Consider the following 14,035-nt stretch of genomic DNA (forward strand, 5'->3'; position numbering starts at 1 on the left):
ATTTCTCTTCGCCAAGGAGCGTTCTCAAAAAGAATTAGAAAACTCTGACATAGTAAAATCAAAATTTTACCTTGCACCGTAAAATACATGTTTTATCCTTCGCCGTGAAATAAAAATCTTGTCTTTGACTCGAATCGTGAGTCATCGATGGTAACGTGTAGCGCGTCAACATTTGGTAGAAGACGCGCGAAGCGCTCGGTGCTGTAGGTTGATCCAAGTGAAATTTACGAGCATCTGCGGCTGTTTACCGCGATAATATACACGAGTTAATATTTCGTTCGTAATAATAACCGCGTAGCTATAAAGACGTCTGAGCACTGTGGAAATTGTTTGCGCAGAAGAACGTGAAAGAGGAATAATGGTTCAATCGAGAGGAAAGTAAAATCCTGCCGTCATCCTGGCGCGTGGCAAACCAGGCCAAAGGCCTGGATCCTCATCCTCCTCGTCCTCGTCCACGGAGAGGCTGCAAAGGATGCCAGGACCGGCCCAAGAGAGGCCTCGTGCTCAAAGGCTTACCGATATCGAGCCTCAAGCCGCAAAAGTGAGTAGATCGCCATATCAAAGTTTATTTCTATCACCTCTGATTCCGATTGTTTTATTTACCATTTCATCGGATTAATTTCATTAGACGAGAGAGAAAAGGTTGTTCGACAAAGTTCACAGATAGCAAGACGAATCGACGATGCATGAAATCTTTTTTTCTTTTCATTTTCTATACACCGACAGAGGTTATTAGGTCGCTTATCATTTTTATTGTTAGCGTATTTTATTGTTCGGTCCCGTGGCCTTGAAAATAGAACTTGGTCGGGTTGGCTCGGCCAAACGGGAAATTGAAATGAAATCCTTTTCGTTGGTTCGATCTTGTCGCAATGAAAGATTTCATTTTTACGCTGGTAAAACGCGTCAGGACTTAACGTTAATTACCTTCCGACTGTTTAATTTTCAGTTCGATATTGCCACCCATATTACCTTAGACGTTAGTAAACAATGGTCAATGCCCTGCGGGCAGAATGAGCGATCTGTGTAATTGTGTGCATGCTTGGATGAAAATTGGCCGCCGTATAATTTCCTTGCTGAAAGGATATTGCGTCGTAAAGGTGGAAGAATAGGAGCATACTAGCTAGCGAAACTTTGTAAAGGTGTAACGAAATGATTTCCTGGACGACTGAGTCAGGCTTAGGTAATAATTGCTTGGTTTCGGTGAATCACGATAAATCGGTGTAACCAGTGTGAAAATGAAAAGTACATAGATAATAAGTAAATTGTATAAATACGTTCGAATACGTACGCACAGCATTTCGATTTCTCGATCATCTTTTTATAAACAAACATTCAAGATACCAGAGTTTTTCTTTTCGTAAATTAGGCGTTTAATTTTCTAAATCTCGTCGATCTGTCGGCTATTCTCAAAACGTCGCGTCTATCGCTTTGGACGTATAAAAACTATGTCACGTTAAAATATCCATTCGTTCTTATTTATTCTCAAAGTGAAATCGAAATAAAGAAATGAAGAAAAAATCGTAGGACGAACGCGAGAACGTAAGAAAGTATGTTACCGCTCACGCGAAAAGGCGTGGAGCATCTCGCACTCGTCGCGTTACAACGTTGTTGCAACCTTGATTTACCTTGATCTTCCTTTCATTCTCGTTTTACATCTCGATGATATCAGACTGGCTTTCTGTTAATTACTCACGCGGCCCTCGCTTGGTATAGGTCGGAAACCACACGTTGTCGCGTCCAGTTTCCCCCTACAACTTTAACGTTAATCTTCTTCCCCCCTCCCCTTCTTTTTTTCTCCATCTTTAAATTATTTCTTCATTCAGCTTTCTCCGATACCGTTTACTTTCTCTTTTTACGGGGAATACGATTTCTTCCAGCCACGATATACTTGCAAATCTCCCTTCAATATCATCGTCGAATGAAATAAACGTTGTAGCAATATTTGTCATCGTACGCTTGTCACCTTCAAACGAGAGAAAAATTCCAACATTTTTCTTCTAATTTTATTTACCACCTGCCTCAACCTGTTTAGTACCTGCAATCACAACCGAAAATAAACATTCTTATACGCGCACCAGTGACAAAACTTTCGCTCCTATCAATCAAAACTTTAATTTCTTCTTCTTCTTCTTGTAATACCGTCATATAGAACATAATTGCTAAAGCGACAGTTTTTCTTTCTTTCGCTTTCCTCCAAAGATTTCCCATATTCACGTTTCGCTGTAGCATTTCAGCGTTGACCGCGTCCATTATACGATAAAGAATGTATTAAGATAAAGATATTATCCTTCTCATGCGCGATAGAAGATAAGATATTATTCTTCCCGTTCACAAAGAAGGATAAGATATTATTCTTCTCTTGCCTTTTCGCTTCCACGATGCCCTCGTGATTCCCCATAGACGCAATGAAATTCAGGAAACAGAAGCCATTTTTCGTAAAGCTTCATAGTCCCGAAGAATATAGCAGCGAAGCAAATAAAATGTAGTTATTCAACGGGGGACAAAAGATTCGAAGGTTCCTCCGGCTGCTTGTTTCTCTCGTCGCTGTAGTTACTTTACCGAGAATTTCCTTTTCGTCGACGAGGTGATGTTGTTGCTCTTCGCGCACGCTTTTCGTGGCTCGTAAAGTCGGTTCGCGAAGAGAATGCGGAAGTTGCTTCTATTTCGCTCCGGTCTCGTTCGTCCATCTCGCTAGCGTGAGAGCAAATCGATAAGCTTCGCCGTCGTGTACGTGTAACCGGCGAGTGCGTAACAACATCCTCTCCTGGAACAGCCGTTCGTTCGACGGAAGCCTTCTATTTTCCTGGCCCGTGAGCGTTAACCCTTCGACTGCTCGGCGCGAATTAAGCTGCTTCGCGAGGCAAAGAAAAAAGATAGAAAATGCATCGGGGAGATCCCCCTTCGGAGACTTGTCAGCGGTTATTTACACCCGAAGACACCGTGATTCGCCGACTATCTTCCGGCATCGGTTAATTTGGAATTAATTTGAAGCTTCTAACCGATGTGTCGGCTTCGATTTCTCGTTAGATCGTAGAATTAGATCAAGTAGTATTACTGTAATTAGGCGAACAGGTGATCTCTACGAATTGATGTGGCTGATCGTTTCGCTTGTTAAATCTTGCGACTGTGTAAAGTGCTATAGTTTGGATATTTTGAGATATTTTTGTATATCACGAATTTTCGCAGCTTCTAAGCAGGATGGTCGAGAGACGTCAAATTTGTGCTCCTTCGGCCATCTAAAATTAATTAGAAAAGTTTTCATGAGTGATAAGGTATCGCTAAAGTACAATCGTGTATGGTAAATTTATGGTAAAAAATGAAGAAGTTGATGGTTGTAGATGAAGAACGTTTGAATTTCACAGGATCAGAACTTCGGAATGGATGTGCGTGTTTTATAAAGATAAGTCGATATATAAAAACTTATTGCTGTAATCGTTAATTGATAAGAATAAAACGCGACAAATTAAGATGATAATATTACGACGCAAATATATCATGAAACATCTTTCTAATTATACTATAATTCTATACTTCTGAAACAGGACGAAATGTATTGAGCGTATTTGGGGGCATCGTTGACTTCATCTACGTGTTTATAATCTTGTAATTACGCTTGCTGCGAATGATTGTACTTTATTCGTACCTTACCACTTCCAGAATGAACTTCTTTGTCAGAGCGTTGAGAAACGGTCAAAATTTGCCACTTTCTGGCTATCCGTCTTTTCCACAAATGCGTCGTAAAAGTCCACAGTTTAATTACGACATAGGACAAGTATATTTAAAGCGATGACAAAGTTTCTAGAAGAATCGAAGAAAAATCTAAAGGTATCGCGTTTTCCTACAATTAATATTTAACGGTATATTAATAATGATATTTAATGGCGATTAGAACAGCCATATTCCGCAACAATTATATACAATAAATTCCAACTAATAATTATTAAATAGCGCGAAGCTCTTGTTTATGATGTAGCAGTAAAAGTTGGCGAAATCGAGAAGATGTGAAAATCGACTAAATTCGCCATGTCGTATCTATTTTCTGTAATTAGACTTATCGAAGGCTCGTTCGTTCTCTTAACTGCCATAGAGTGTAGAAGATCCACTCGAGACGCGTGCACGCATCGTTAAATCGTTGTGAATGAAAGATAAGGCGAATCACGGAGAAAGATTATGAGTCACGGTGAAAGCGATCGGGCATTAATCAAAACGCTTGTATATGTGTATTTACGAGGGAAATTGTCAAGCGTGACGAAACGACGATGGCGTAGAAAAATTAATCTGAATTTAATTCGTTCGTGGTATATTAACTCGTATCGTTCGACCTGTCAGTTGATAAATTCGTTGATAGCTCCTACTATTTACAATTTATACGTACACTAATAAATAGAAAATAATATTAGACTAGATTGAACCGTATGAAATTAGATCAAAATGGGAATACGTACAAATATGTACTTGTCCGCTTTCAGTTCTATACAAAGATCTGTCATCGAGTTAAATATAATTCTTCTCTGATATAATTACGAACACACTCGCGAGAAGTTACGTAATACGATGAAAACTATGTCGAAGGAAAAAAAAGAAAGAAAGAAATTGAGTAGAAATTGAAGATGTTGGAATATTCTTTTACTTTTCCGGAGAAAGACAAACGTAGGCAAAGATCGTTTTTGTCACGAGTCTACTTGCTGATTTATTCCGATTCCGTATATTATTTATATACGCGATAACGCAAATTTTATGTATTGCGCGCATAATGTGATTTTGTGGCCCTGCAAACGTAACGTCGCGATAACTTTGTACGATAACATATCGTAACGATATTCAGTGGCGTTAGACGTTGCAGTCGCGTAGGGTTCGGTTATCGATTTGCGTTGATCTGAATTTTCCCATCTTATTTATCGGATGGAAACGTATCACGCTGCGAATTGTATTCGTCTCAACAAACGCGTACCTAAAAAAGAAGAACAAAGAAGGACAGAGTTCCATTAAAAAAAATTAAATTAATCTCGATATCTTTTCCGCTACTAAACATACAAAGAATTCTTTGTACCATCTAATATCCCCATATATGCGACGCAACTTTTGCAGTTTTTCGCAATTTTTTGATAAGAAGAAACCGTTAACAGGCCACATCGTGTTGTATATCTTAAAACAAAAATTCTATTATAATTATTATAATGTAACAATTAATCCTAAGGTAACTCGTACAGAAATTTAACCAATTACTAATAGATTATTTACAATAGATGAGAAAGCATGCACATATTCTCGCATCATATTGTACAGTATATTTTCTATGGCGCGAACGAATAATTAATTTAGCAGCAAGTTACCACGTTCCCGTGACTAAGCGATGGAACGCGTTCATCTGCTCAGTACACTCACTGTTTTCTTTCGCAGATGCTCTTTTTTCCTTCGTCAACGAGCGAGCGGTTCTCTACGCCCGGCGAATGCGTATGTCGGCCGGTTTCTTGCTGGCTCCAGTGCGAGCTTCTCTGCATACTTGTTATTTCAACGGGTGGCACAGGCCGTGACTTCGTTTTAACGAAGTTGAGTTCACGCGTGTTCGCATCGAAAGTGCCAGTTTGTATTAATTAACTCCCAGCCCATTATTATGCGTGTCGATCGACGCACGCATTGCTCCGCGAGATATTCAACAAGGAATAGCCGCGTACCGCTCGTTGCGTGGACGTCGTCGAATAAGGAATACGGTATTTCGCTGAACTAGTTTCTCGTTTCAGTAAATCGTGTTACGTTTCTTCGTGCACGCCATACGGAGGATAAAGTTCTCTGTAATATTTCCTTTTCCTTCGCCTGTCTGTCATCGTTTTCTCTTTCTTTTCGAGACAATACGAAGAAAACGGGACGAAGGAAGCTGAAATACTAGAATTTAGTCGGCAAATACATTTTTTTAAGTACCGCACGATCCTACTACGTATTCGATAACGAGTCAAGATTGGGGCCTCGCATACGTCGTACGGGTATTTTGGTCTTTTACCGCTCGCAATTTCGTGTATGTCGCAAAAGTATTACGATATCTGCCGATCTCATACGAAACGCGGTAATTGATCGAGACTATTGGAGGGACGATCGATGTATCGGAATTTCGCGATTTCGAATAAGCAGGAAATATTCGTGAATGTTGTTTGCCACAGCTAGGGGCAAGTAACGACCGAATAACTTCTGAGATGTATTCAATTTTATTACGCGGTTTTTGGTTAGATCGGTTTATTACGCCGGCTATACGTATGCGGTGTCGTATAAAAATTTTAACCACTGTTAAATAAAACGACGAAAAGGCAAGCAATGGATGCTATAAACGAGATGTTATAAAAGCATTTTTACATTTCATGCTCGAACAATACGAAACCGTTATCAATGTATGTAGACATAATAATGTTTGCTCGGAAGGTTCGTTCCGATTTTTAAAGAATTTAGTAAAATAATCAATTTCGCTTAGTACCTCTCCACCGGGGAAATTGTTTTCAAGCGCATCGCGCTAAAAAACGTTACTAGAAATATCTTCAAATATCATCGTTGATTTCTAATCGAATAAGTGTTGTTAAGTGTTAAGTGTTGCTCGGAAAATTCGTTCCGATTTCTAACTCTTCGGTCGACATAGAAAATCATCTCGGAAAGTTTTTCGCCAAAAAATATCGTATCTATATAATTCGATAAATATATGTCGGATCGAAATGTAAATCGGAACGAACTCTCCGAGCGACCGTTTTTCAATCACTGGAAAAACACGCGGAAATTCGGGCTATATGCTTGTCAGAGCATACGGTCCCCAGAGTGTTAAATTACGCGATCTTTTAACCGAAACCTCGTTTGAGAAATCGTTAGATCGATTAAAATTCCGAGCAGCTACGTTGGTAGTAAATTTTACTACAAACTCTCTTAGTCTGTTATCGTCTGAATAGAGCGAGATCATTAAGAGCGTTAATTTAAGAGGACGAAGAGCAACAAGAATCGACGATTTCTCGAACTAATCCGGTAGTAGCTGGATTGATTAATGGAACGACTGACGATCCTTTTCATCGAAACGGATCCATGGCAATAGGATTTTACAGGGGAATACCGCTATTGTTAGAGTGGCACGTGTATGTACATAGGTAGGTGCGCGTTTATTCTGTTGCTTGTTAGTTGTTAGTATCGGCGAGTAAAATATTGGCGGCATGGGTTTTCACGCTTGACAGGGTATTCCAATCATCCGCCGCAGTGATCGGAAGAGAGCAGTAGACGTAAATAATGGTGTGCGAAATTTTACGTTCGCACCAGAAATAGAACGTTTCTTGCCAACACCAGACGGATCCGGCGAACAGCAACGTGTCTCGATACGCCGAGAAAAGAATATTCCTCGATGGGGAAAAGATCGAGTCATTGGGAATAGCATTTTATTCGTCATATTCCAAATATAATTGATTTTACCGTAAAAAATCTGTTTCTTTTCTCGACCGTTCGAAGAATCTTTGCTGTACCGTCGCGTCTATTCGTAATTTTAAAACACGTTTGCTCGTAACGTGGACTCACGTTTTCACGTATATTGCGCGTATACTGCGTGGTCCGATAAGTATTGTATTTAAAAAAATGAAAATTAGCAGTTGAATGTCTTCGTTGTTCTTGGAGATACGAGAAAGCTCTATGAACGAAAGTTGTTCGGCACGGCGAAGACTGTAACAGTAGGCAGTGATAATATTTTTGCAGCTGGAGGAATTTTCGACGTTACAAGGTTATCTCTACTTTTTTTTAAACGGGATTGTATATATTTCTCGTGCATTAGTTGACGCACGTTGGACGTTCTCTCTGTAAAAAAAATATTAACCCGCGTATGTGGAAATATTATTAGTTTAGGTGATATTTTAACTTTAGTTTGTCAAACTTAACGTATGAAAGACGAAGACAACAGAAGCAGAAGAACACCTTTTTGTGTCTTTCCTTGTCCTTTGTACGTTAAACTCGACGAATTAAAATTAAAATATCTCCTAAATTAATGGTTTCTCGAGATACATAGACTGATACTTGATATTTCATAGAGAATGTGAAGCATCGACTATCGCATAAAATATATACAAATATAATGCAAATATACGATGCAAAATTATTAGAAAAAATTATTTCTGCCATATTGTAGCCTCCTCTGTACCGAGCAACTTTCGTTAACAAGTCTTTTTCGTATCTCCGAAAACAATGGCGATGTTCAAACGCTTGGTTTTATTGGCTCATTCTGCATTACAACAAATATAAAAATAGGATGAGTTTACGTAACGTACGATCCAAAGTATTTCGGGGTCTCTTTGATAAATTAACAAAAAATTCAGTTTACGAGAAGTAACGTTCGATACAAAATTTCACGGCGAAATTTCAAGACCGTGTACAACGTCGGAAAGAAAAATGTTAAATACCTGTGACACAGATAACATGTTCTCGACTACTTACGAGTGTTGAAATACTTACGCCAGCCCGTGTATATACGTGCATATTCTTAGATTTTTGTAGATCATAAAACATAAATCAAGATTCCCTTCCCATCGAGATTGAAACCGGAAAAAACTTCAAGGTTCCATGGAAACTGAGCTGAAGCGAGACGAAGATTGCCAAGAGCGAGGGGTATTCGGTACAGGCAAACAGAAACTTCGCGCAAAGGCTAATAAAGCTCGGGCTAGTTCGTTGGACGGGCGGAAACTTGCATCGCTTCTGTGGGATTCTTGATCGTTGCGTCCGAGAACGTGGATAACGCGTATCGCTATCGATCGTACGTGCATTTATGTAACGAGATTAAGAAAATAATAAAAAGCGGAGTTGATTAGTTTAGACCGAGATAGGCCCACTTACTCGCAACCAGATATCATGCAACTTTTATGTACGTTCGAAACTCCAACAACGTGACCCCGTTAAACTGCAGATTCTTACGCGTCTGTTTAAAAAATTGTAAGATACAACGATAAACGCGAGTAACACGCAAAAAGTATATAAGATATTCAAAGCAGAGTACTCTTTTATAATGCACGGTATGAGGATGAAACAGATGTCTGCTTCAGTTTTCTTGGTTGTTTGTAAAAATATAAATTTGCAAATTCGTATCATATATTTAGGAGCGTTCAGATACGCCCCAGTGAACCTATCGTATCTGCTCGTGATATTAAAACGTCTCGTATAAAAATAGCGACACGTTTACTCCATTCTATAAGTCGATCGTAAACGTAGCTCTCGTTACAAAAGCCATTTGTACTCGGATGTAAATGTTACGTATTTCCTTATGCATTTATTCGTAGGGATCGCTTAACGCGCTATAAAACGGAAGAGGTTGAAAGACGTTGCGCGACTCTCTTTACTGGAGTCGGAATGCAGACAATAGGGATGGCCTTTGAGTTCCTACAGTCAAAGAAAGGCTATTCCTTGGTCGCGATTATTGATTCGAAAGTATGCTGGCGACGAAGAAAAAGGGGGAAAAAATGAAGGAGGGGAAAGCGAGAAGCATCGTCATATAGTTTTTCCGAGACGTCGTTCTAACGAAGATGGGCGCGGTTCGAGCCGCGTTTCTACGCAGCTTTCGCAGATTGAATCCCAGCACTTAGGCTCTGACTCATTCTACGGCCTGCTTGGATAGGGTTTCTTGCGGAATTCCGGAACACCACCCTGCTGTCGCGACGAAATTACACGTGCCGCTCTTCTCCCTACATTTTTGTTTCTCCTACGGTATATCTTTTCGTTATTGTGATCCGAGATGTTCCATAGATTATTTGAATAATAAAAATTAAAAAAAGAAAAAGAGAGGAAAAAAAGACCACAATTTAACTGTTAATAATTCAACATCATTTAAGTATGCGAGTCAATGCCATCGTTGTACAAGTTGTGGGTGTATTTCGCATTCAGGCCAACTTAAACTGTCGTAATCAATGCTCATTATCATCGACTAGTAGATTGCGCATAAGCAGATATTAAAGAAAAAAAAAAGATGTGACTAACATCTTTCGCATAAAATCTATCTATGATGAAGAAGTAACTTATTTATCCCATTTATTATACCACGAAGAAAGATTAAGGGAACGGTCTAATCAAATAATTGAAGTTAATTAAATAGTTGAAATAATTTGCAACGACGCTTTGGGTCAAATTGTACGACCGTACCTACCGACGATAAAACGTTTTCGATTTTACGGTATTGTATTAGAGACGAAGGTCCAAACTGTGCGCCGATTTCCTTATAAATAATAGAAGAGCTTCGCTACACGCAATGAGATTAGACGTAGCGGGGATTGGCAGGTTAAAACGATTCAGTGACCCGTACGATTCTTTATACTGTCCTTAGCTGTCTTTATATCTTCGCTGCGGTTAAATTATTCGTTGCATCGTCGCAAGAGAAAACGTTCGACTTTTTTTCCTCCACATCGAATATCGAACACCTCGTTCTTTTTTCTCCGCTGTTCACTGTAAGTAATTGACGTTAGAAATGTCGATCGCTATATTTATTATATTTATTTTTTTTTATTATGCTCACCGTTGAGCGTAGATGGAGAGGATAACGAAGCGTAAAGATATGTAAAAAGGGCAGTAGAGTGGGAAAAAGAATTCGGTTCGATCCTCTCCGGTCGTTTCTCCTCTTTAGGCAGATATCGTATCGAAGTTGCAATTTTCCTATCCCGAATCCCCGTTGGCTTCGCCCTAGTTTCATCCTCAAGGTTGTCATTATTATTGCTCGATCGGATGTGTTACTTCGAACGACCCACTTTTTCCTCAAAACTATTATTTCCATTGGGCTTTATTGTACGAACGTATCAAAAAAGCCGAAGGCGGATGCCTTTTAGCATTAACGATATCCGACGTATAGGTCGTCCCTCCTTTTTCGCTTCAGGAAGTTCTTTCGCAGTCGATTCCACTGACGTGTCAATGATACGAGGATATGATTGATTTTCTGACGCTCAGACCGATCAACTTTATTCTTCTTTAATTTCTTAATTTCATCACGTAAGTATACGATTAATATTCAGTTCTGATGATCTTTTGACATTGATACTATGGCCCGACACTGACGCCATGCATGTTAACCGCTAGCGCGTAATATACATATTTATTTATTTCTTTAATTACTTATCACTCCGTTTTGCTTTTCACTTTCTAAATATTCGAATTTCTCTCGAACCTTCACTCTGTTCAAACGCTATTTAGGGGTTGAATCTCGAAAAAAACGCGTGTTTATTTATACTTAACGAGCAGAGTTCGTATGGCGAATTTCACGTCTCCAACTTCAGTGGGTATAGGAATACGGTCATCCTTTGAGAAGTAAACGCACCTCTCTTTCATCTTCGTAAGGGTTGAATTTCGAAAAAGGCAGAGAAACATGTTTCTTAATTTTCAACAGCAATTCATACGCCGAATTTCACTCGTGACGTATGGATATCCTTGAAAAATAAATGCTACCCTGTTTTTACCCCTTTAGGGTTCTCCCAAAATCCTTTCTTGCATCGTGTCTGTGTCATAAAAGCAGTGTACCGTCCAAATTTCACGTTTCCAGATACAGCGATTTGGGCTGGGCGTTGATCAGTGAATCGGTCACTTGCGCATTTTGTGCTTGTACATAGATATGAATATATCTATTATGTATATATATGTTATATCTATTTTCAAGTTATAAATATAACAAAAATTACGTTACGCAAGAGTTACGCTGGGAATTAGATGGATCGTTAAAGCACCGAAGGAAATTTCATTAAACATAAAATATCGATAAAAATTAGAGTAGCGAATGAGGTATGAAGGAGGAAACGTACTTTCTTCGGTACCGATGAATAATTGAGTTCCATTAAGCTTGAATTACTGGGATAAGTACGATGGTCGCAAACTAGGTAAGATGTACGCCGATTTATGCTTGATCAGGCTGCTTTCGGATAGAGTCGTAGCACGTACGTAGCCACAGGGAAGAAAGATAACGTCGTTCGCACAAACTACCGGTGTTTTTCGTGGCAAATGAATACCGATGGTAACGCGCGAATGATCACGTGATGAAAGTAATCGGCTATTCCAGTCGCCTAACGTTGCGTGAAGAAAATAGAAAGTTCCCCTGGAGGATGCGTTTCAAGAAACATATTACGCTATTTGAAAACCACTTTATTACGATATCAGAAAGTTATCACCTGTCTGATCGAGTTATTCCCTTAATTTTCGCTCTGTCAAATTCGACGAATTCGTCAATTTCGCTGCTTCTTTCTAGTATCGAGTGGCAACTGTAACGATAAAAAGTTCCCTAACGAAACAGATGTACATGTACAATTTATAAACTATACGAGTCAACCGATTGATCGAACATCCTATTCGGCCTACGATTTAGTAAAATTGTGGAAAAAGGAGATTATACGATGCGTGATTTATAACTCGTTAACTCTCTATATTTCTCGACAATTGGATATTAATCTTGCGCTTCTCGCAACGAGAATACTTGCCACGCTAAATATCTCGTTGCTTCTATGTAGCAGCTTGCAAAATCTTTCGTACAACGCGCATAAGATGTTCGTAAATGATCTCTACGAGTATTCCAATATCGAGTTACTGCAACGTGTACGTTTAACGAATCCGCACTATCGCACCAGCGTAGCCCGACTCGACCGTCTCTCCCTCGCTAGATACACCACAGCAATTGTTGGAAAATGCTCAATTCCTTATCCCATCACCGTACACTAGTTTGCCCAGGAACACCAATAATCCTCCGTACGTATCTCCATTCGGAATCGTAAATCATGCGCGGCGGCAACTACGTCGTCTCGCGCGAAGAAGGGGCATGAGAGAAGATGAGAGAGGAGAGTTGCGCGATCGCAGGGTCGCGCACGGCTCCTCTGGATCCTTGGTGTCCCTGTGTGCGATGCGGAGGCTGGCTGGTGACTCCGTGACCCAGTTTCCCCCGTCCCCTCGACGTCGACCAAGCACTTGGGATTCGTACGCGAGCATGGAATCGAGGCAGCTGGAGTCGCGGTGGCTAAAACCCTCGTTGCGTTCCTCCGCGGTCGCGTTCGACCGCTTACCACGACGTCATCGTCGACGATCGCGTCGTCCTTCGGCCGTGCCACCGCCGCCACCAGCCGAGCCGCCAATCGTTCCCACCTCCGCGTCGACTCGCCGCTCCGTTCGACGAACACACAACTAGAGAGACGCCGCTGTGCCGTCCGACAGGCCTCGTCCCGACGTCTCGTCGAACGTTCACGTTCGTGCTGGCTCGCGACGCTATGCGTCGCGTCTTCCTCGCCAGCTGTGCCAGCTGTTCCAGCCGTCTCGAGGTAGTTTTTCCGTCTCGTCGACCAAATCGTCTCTCGTTCCACGTCCACCGACCTCTCTCTCTCGTCGGCTTCTCGACAGGCGATCGAGACGGTTATCCATTCTAAAGTTATCTATTCCGAAGACGGTTTCCTATTGCAAACAAAGGTTATCTGTTTTCGAGGACAGTTTATTGACACAAAGAGGATTTTCTATGGAGGTTGTTTAAAACACGTGCTGAATTTTTCACGAGATGAAGGAGCGTGAAATATAAGCAACACTGTGCCAATTATTTCCATGGATAGCAGACCGATAGATGGTCGACAAGATTTCCGATGTGTTTGAGGATCTCGTATCGGTTTATCGAAATTTTCTTGGGCAGCGTTCAGGTAGTGTCTCTAATTTTCCATGGTTTCTTATACCGCTTTCTTTAGTTCGTATTTCTTTGTTTCCTTTGTTATATCGTGGTTGAGATTCTCTGTACCTTGTATATTGACGAAGTATGTAAACCCTTCCACCGCACGATACACCTGAGAATATTATCCTGTGATTTCCATCACGAAGTTTATCTAACATTTTGCTTAACCGATCTTTCCGCTTGATTTTATCGTTCAACGACGAATTTACGTTCCAATAATCGATCTTTCCATTTGGTTGGACTCGCTGTTTGTCCTTGTAACGACTCGAATTAATTTGCTTGATCGTGTCAATATTACCCGAGAGCCTGTGGTTTTCAAGAACAAGTTTGTTTGTTTATTTGCTTTTTTTTTCTTTTTTAACGGTCCATCTT

At 40.3% G+C, this 14,035-nt stretch overlaps 1 protein-coding gene and 1 long non-coding RNA gene across 12 annotated transcripts in view; one reads left to right on the forward strand and one right to left on the reverse strand.

Annotated features, from left to right (window-relative positions):
* LOC122573465 (GTPase-activating protein CdGAPr) overlaps positions 1 to 14,035 on the forward strand; it is a 40,309-nt gene that overhangs the window by 11,355 nt on the left and 14,919 nt on the right. For 9 of the 11 annotated variants that reach the window (XM_043739860.1, XM_043739858.1, XM_043739854.1 and 6 more), the window contains one exon: positions 339 to 541. In XM_043739860.1, the coding sequence (XP_043595795.1) occupies positions 473 to 541 (69 nt within the window). In that variant the 5' untranslated portion in view covers positions 339 to 472. Of the gene's footprint in view, positions 1 to 338; positions 542 to 13,082; positions 13,269 to 13,309; positions 13,635 to 14,035 lie in introns of those variants that run through there. The other 2 variants (XM_043739862.1, XM_043739861.1) reach the window with 2 other exon arrangements.
* Positions 9,794 to 10,640, reverse strand: LOC122573471. Its single transcript, XR_006318750.1, has 2 exons — positions 10,502 to 10,640; positions 9,794 to 10,431 (listed from the first exon to the last, which is right to left on the reverse strand). It is a non-coding gene; the product is annotated as an uncharacterized LOC122573471 (long non-coding RNA).

This window comes from Bombus pyrosoma, linkage group LG12, assembly GCF_014825855.1.
Source record: "Bombus pyrosoma isolate SC7728 linkage group LG12, ASM1482585v1, whole genome shotgun sequence".
NCBI classification, from domain to species: domain Eukaryota; kingdom Metazoa; phylum Arthropoda; class Insecta; order Hymenoptera; family Apidae; genus Bombus; species Bombus pyrosoma.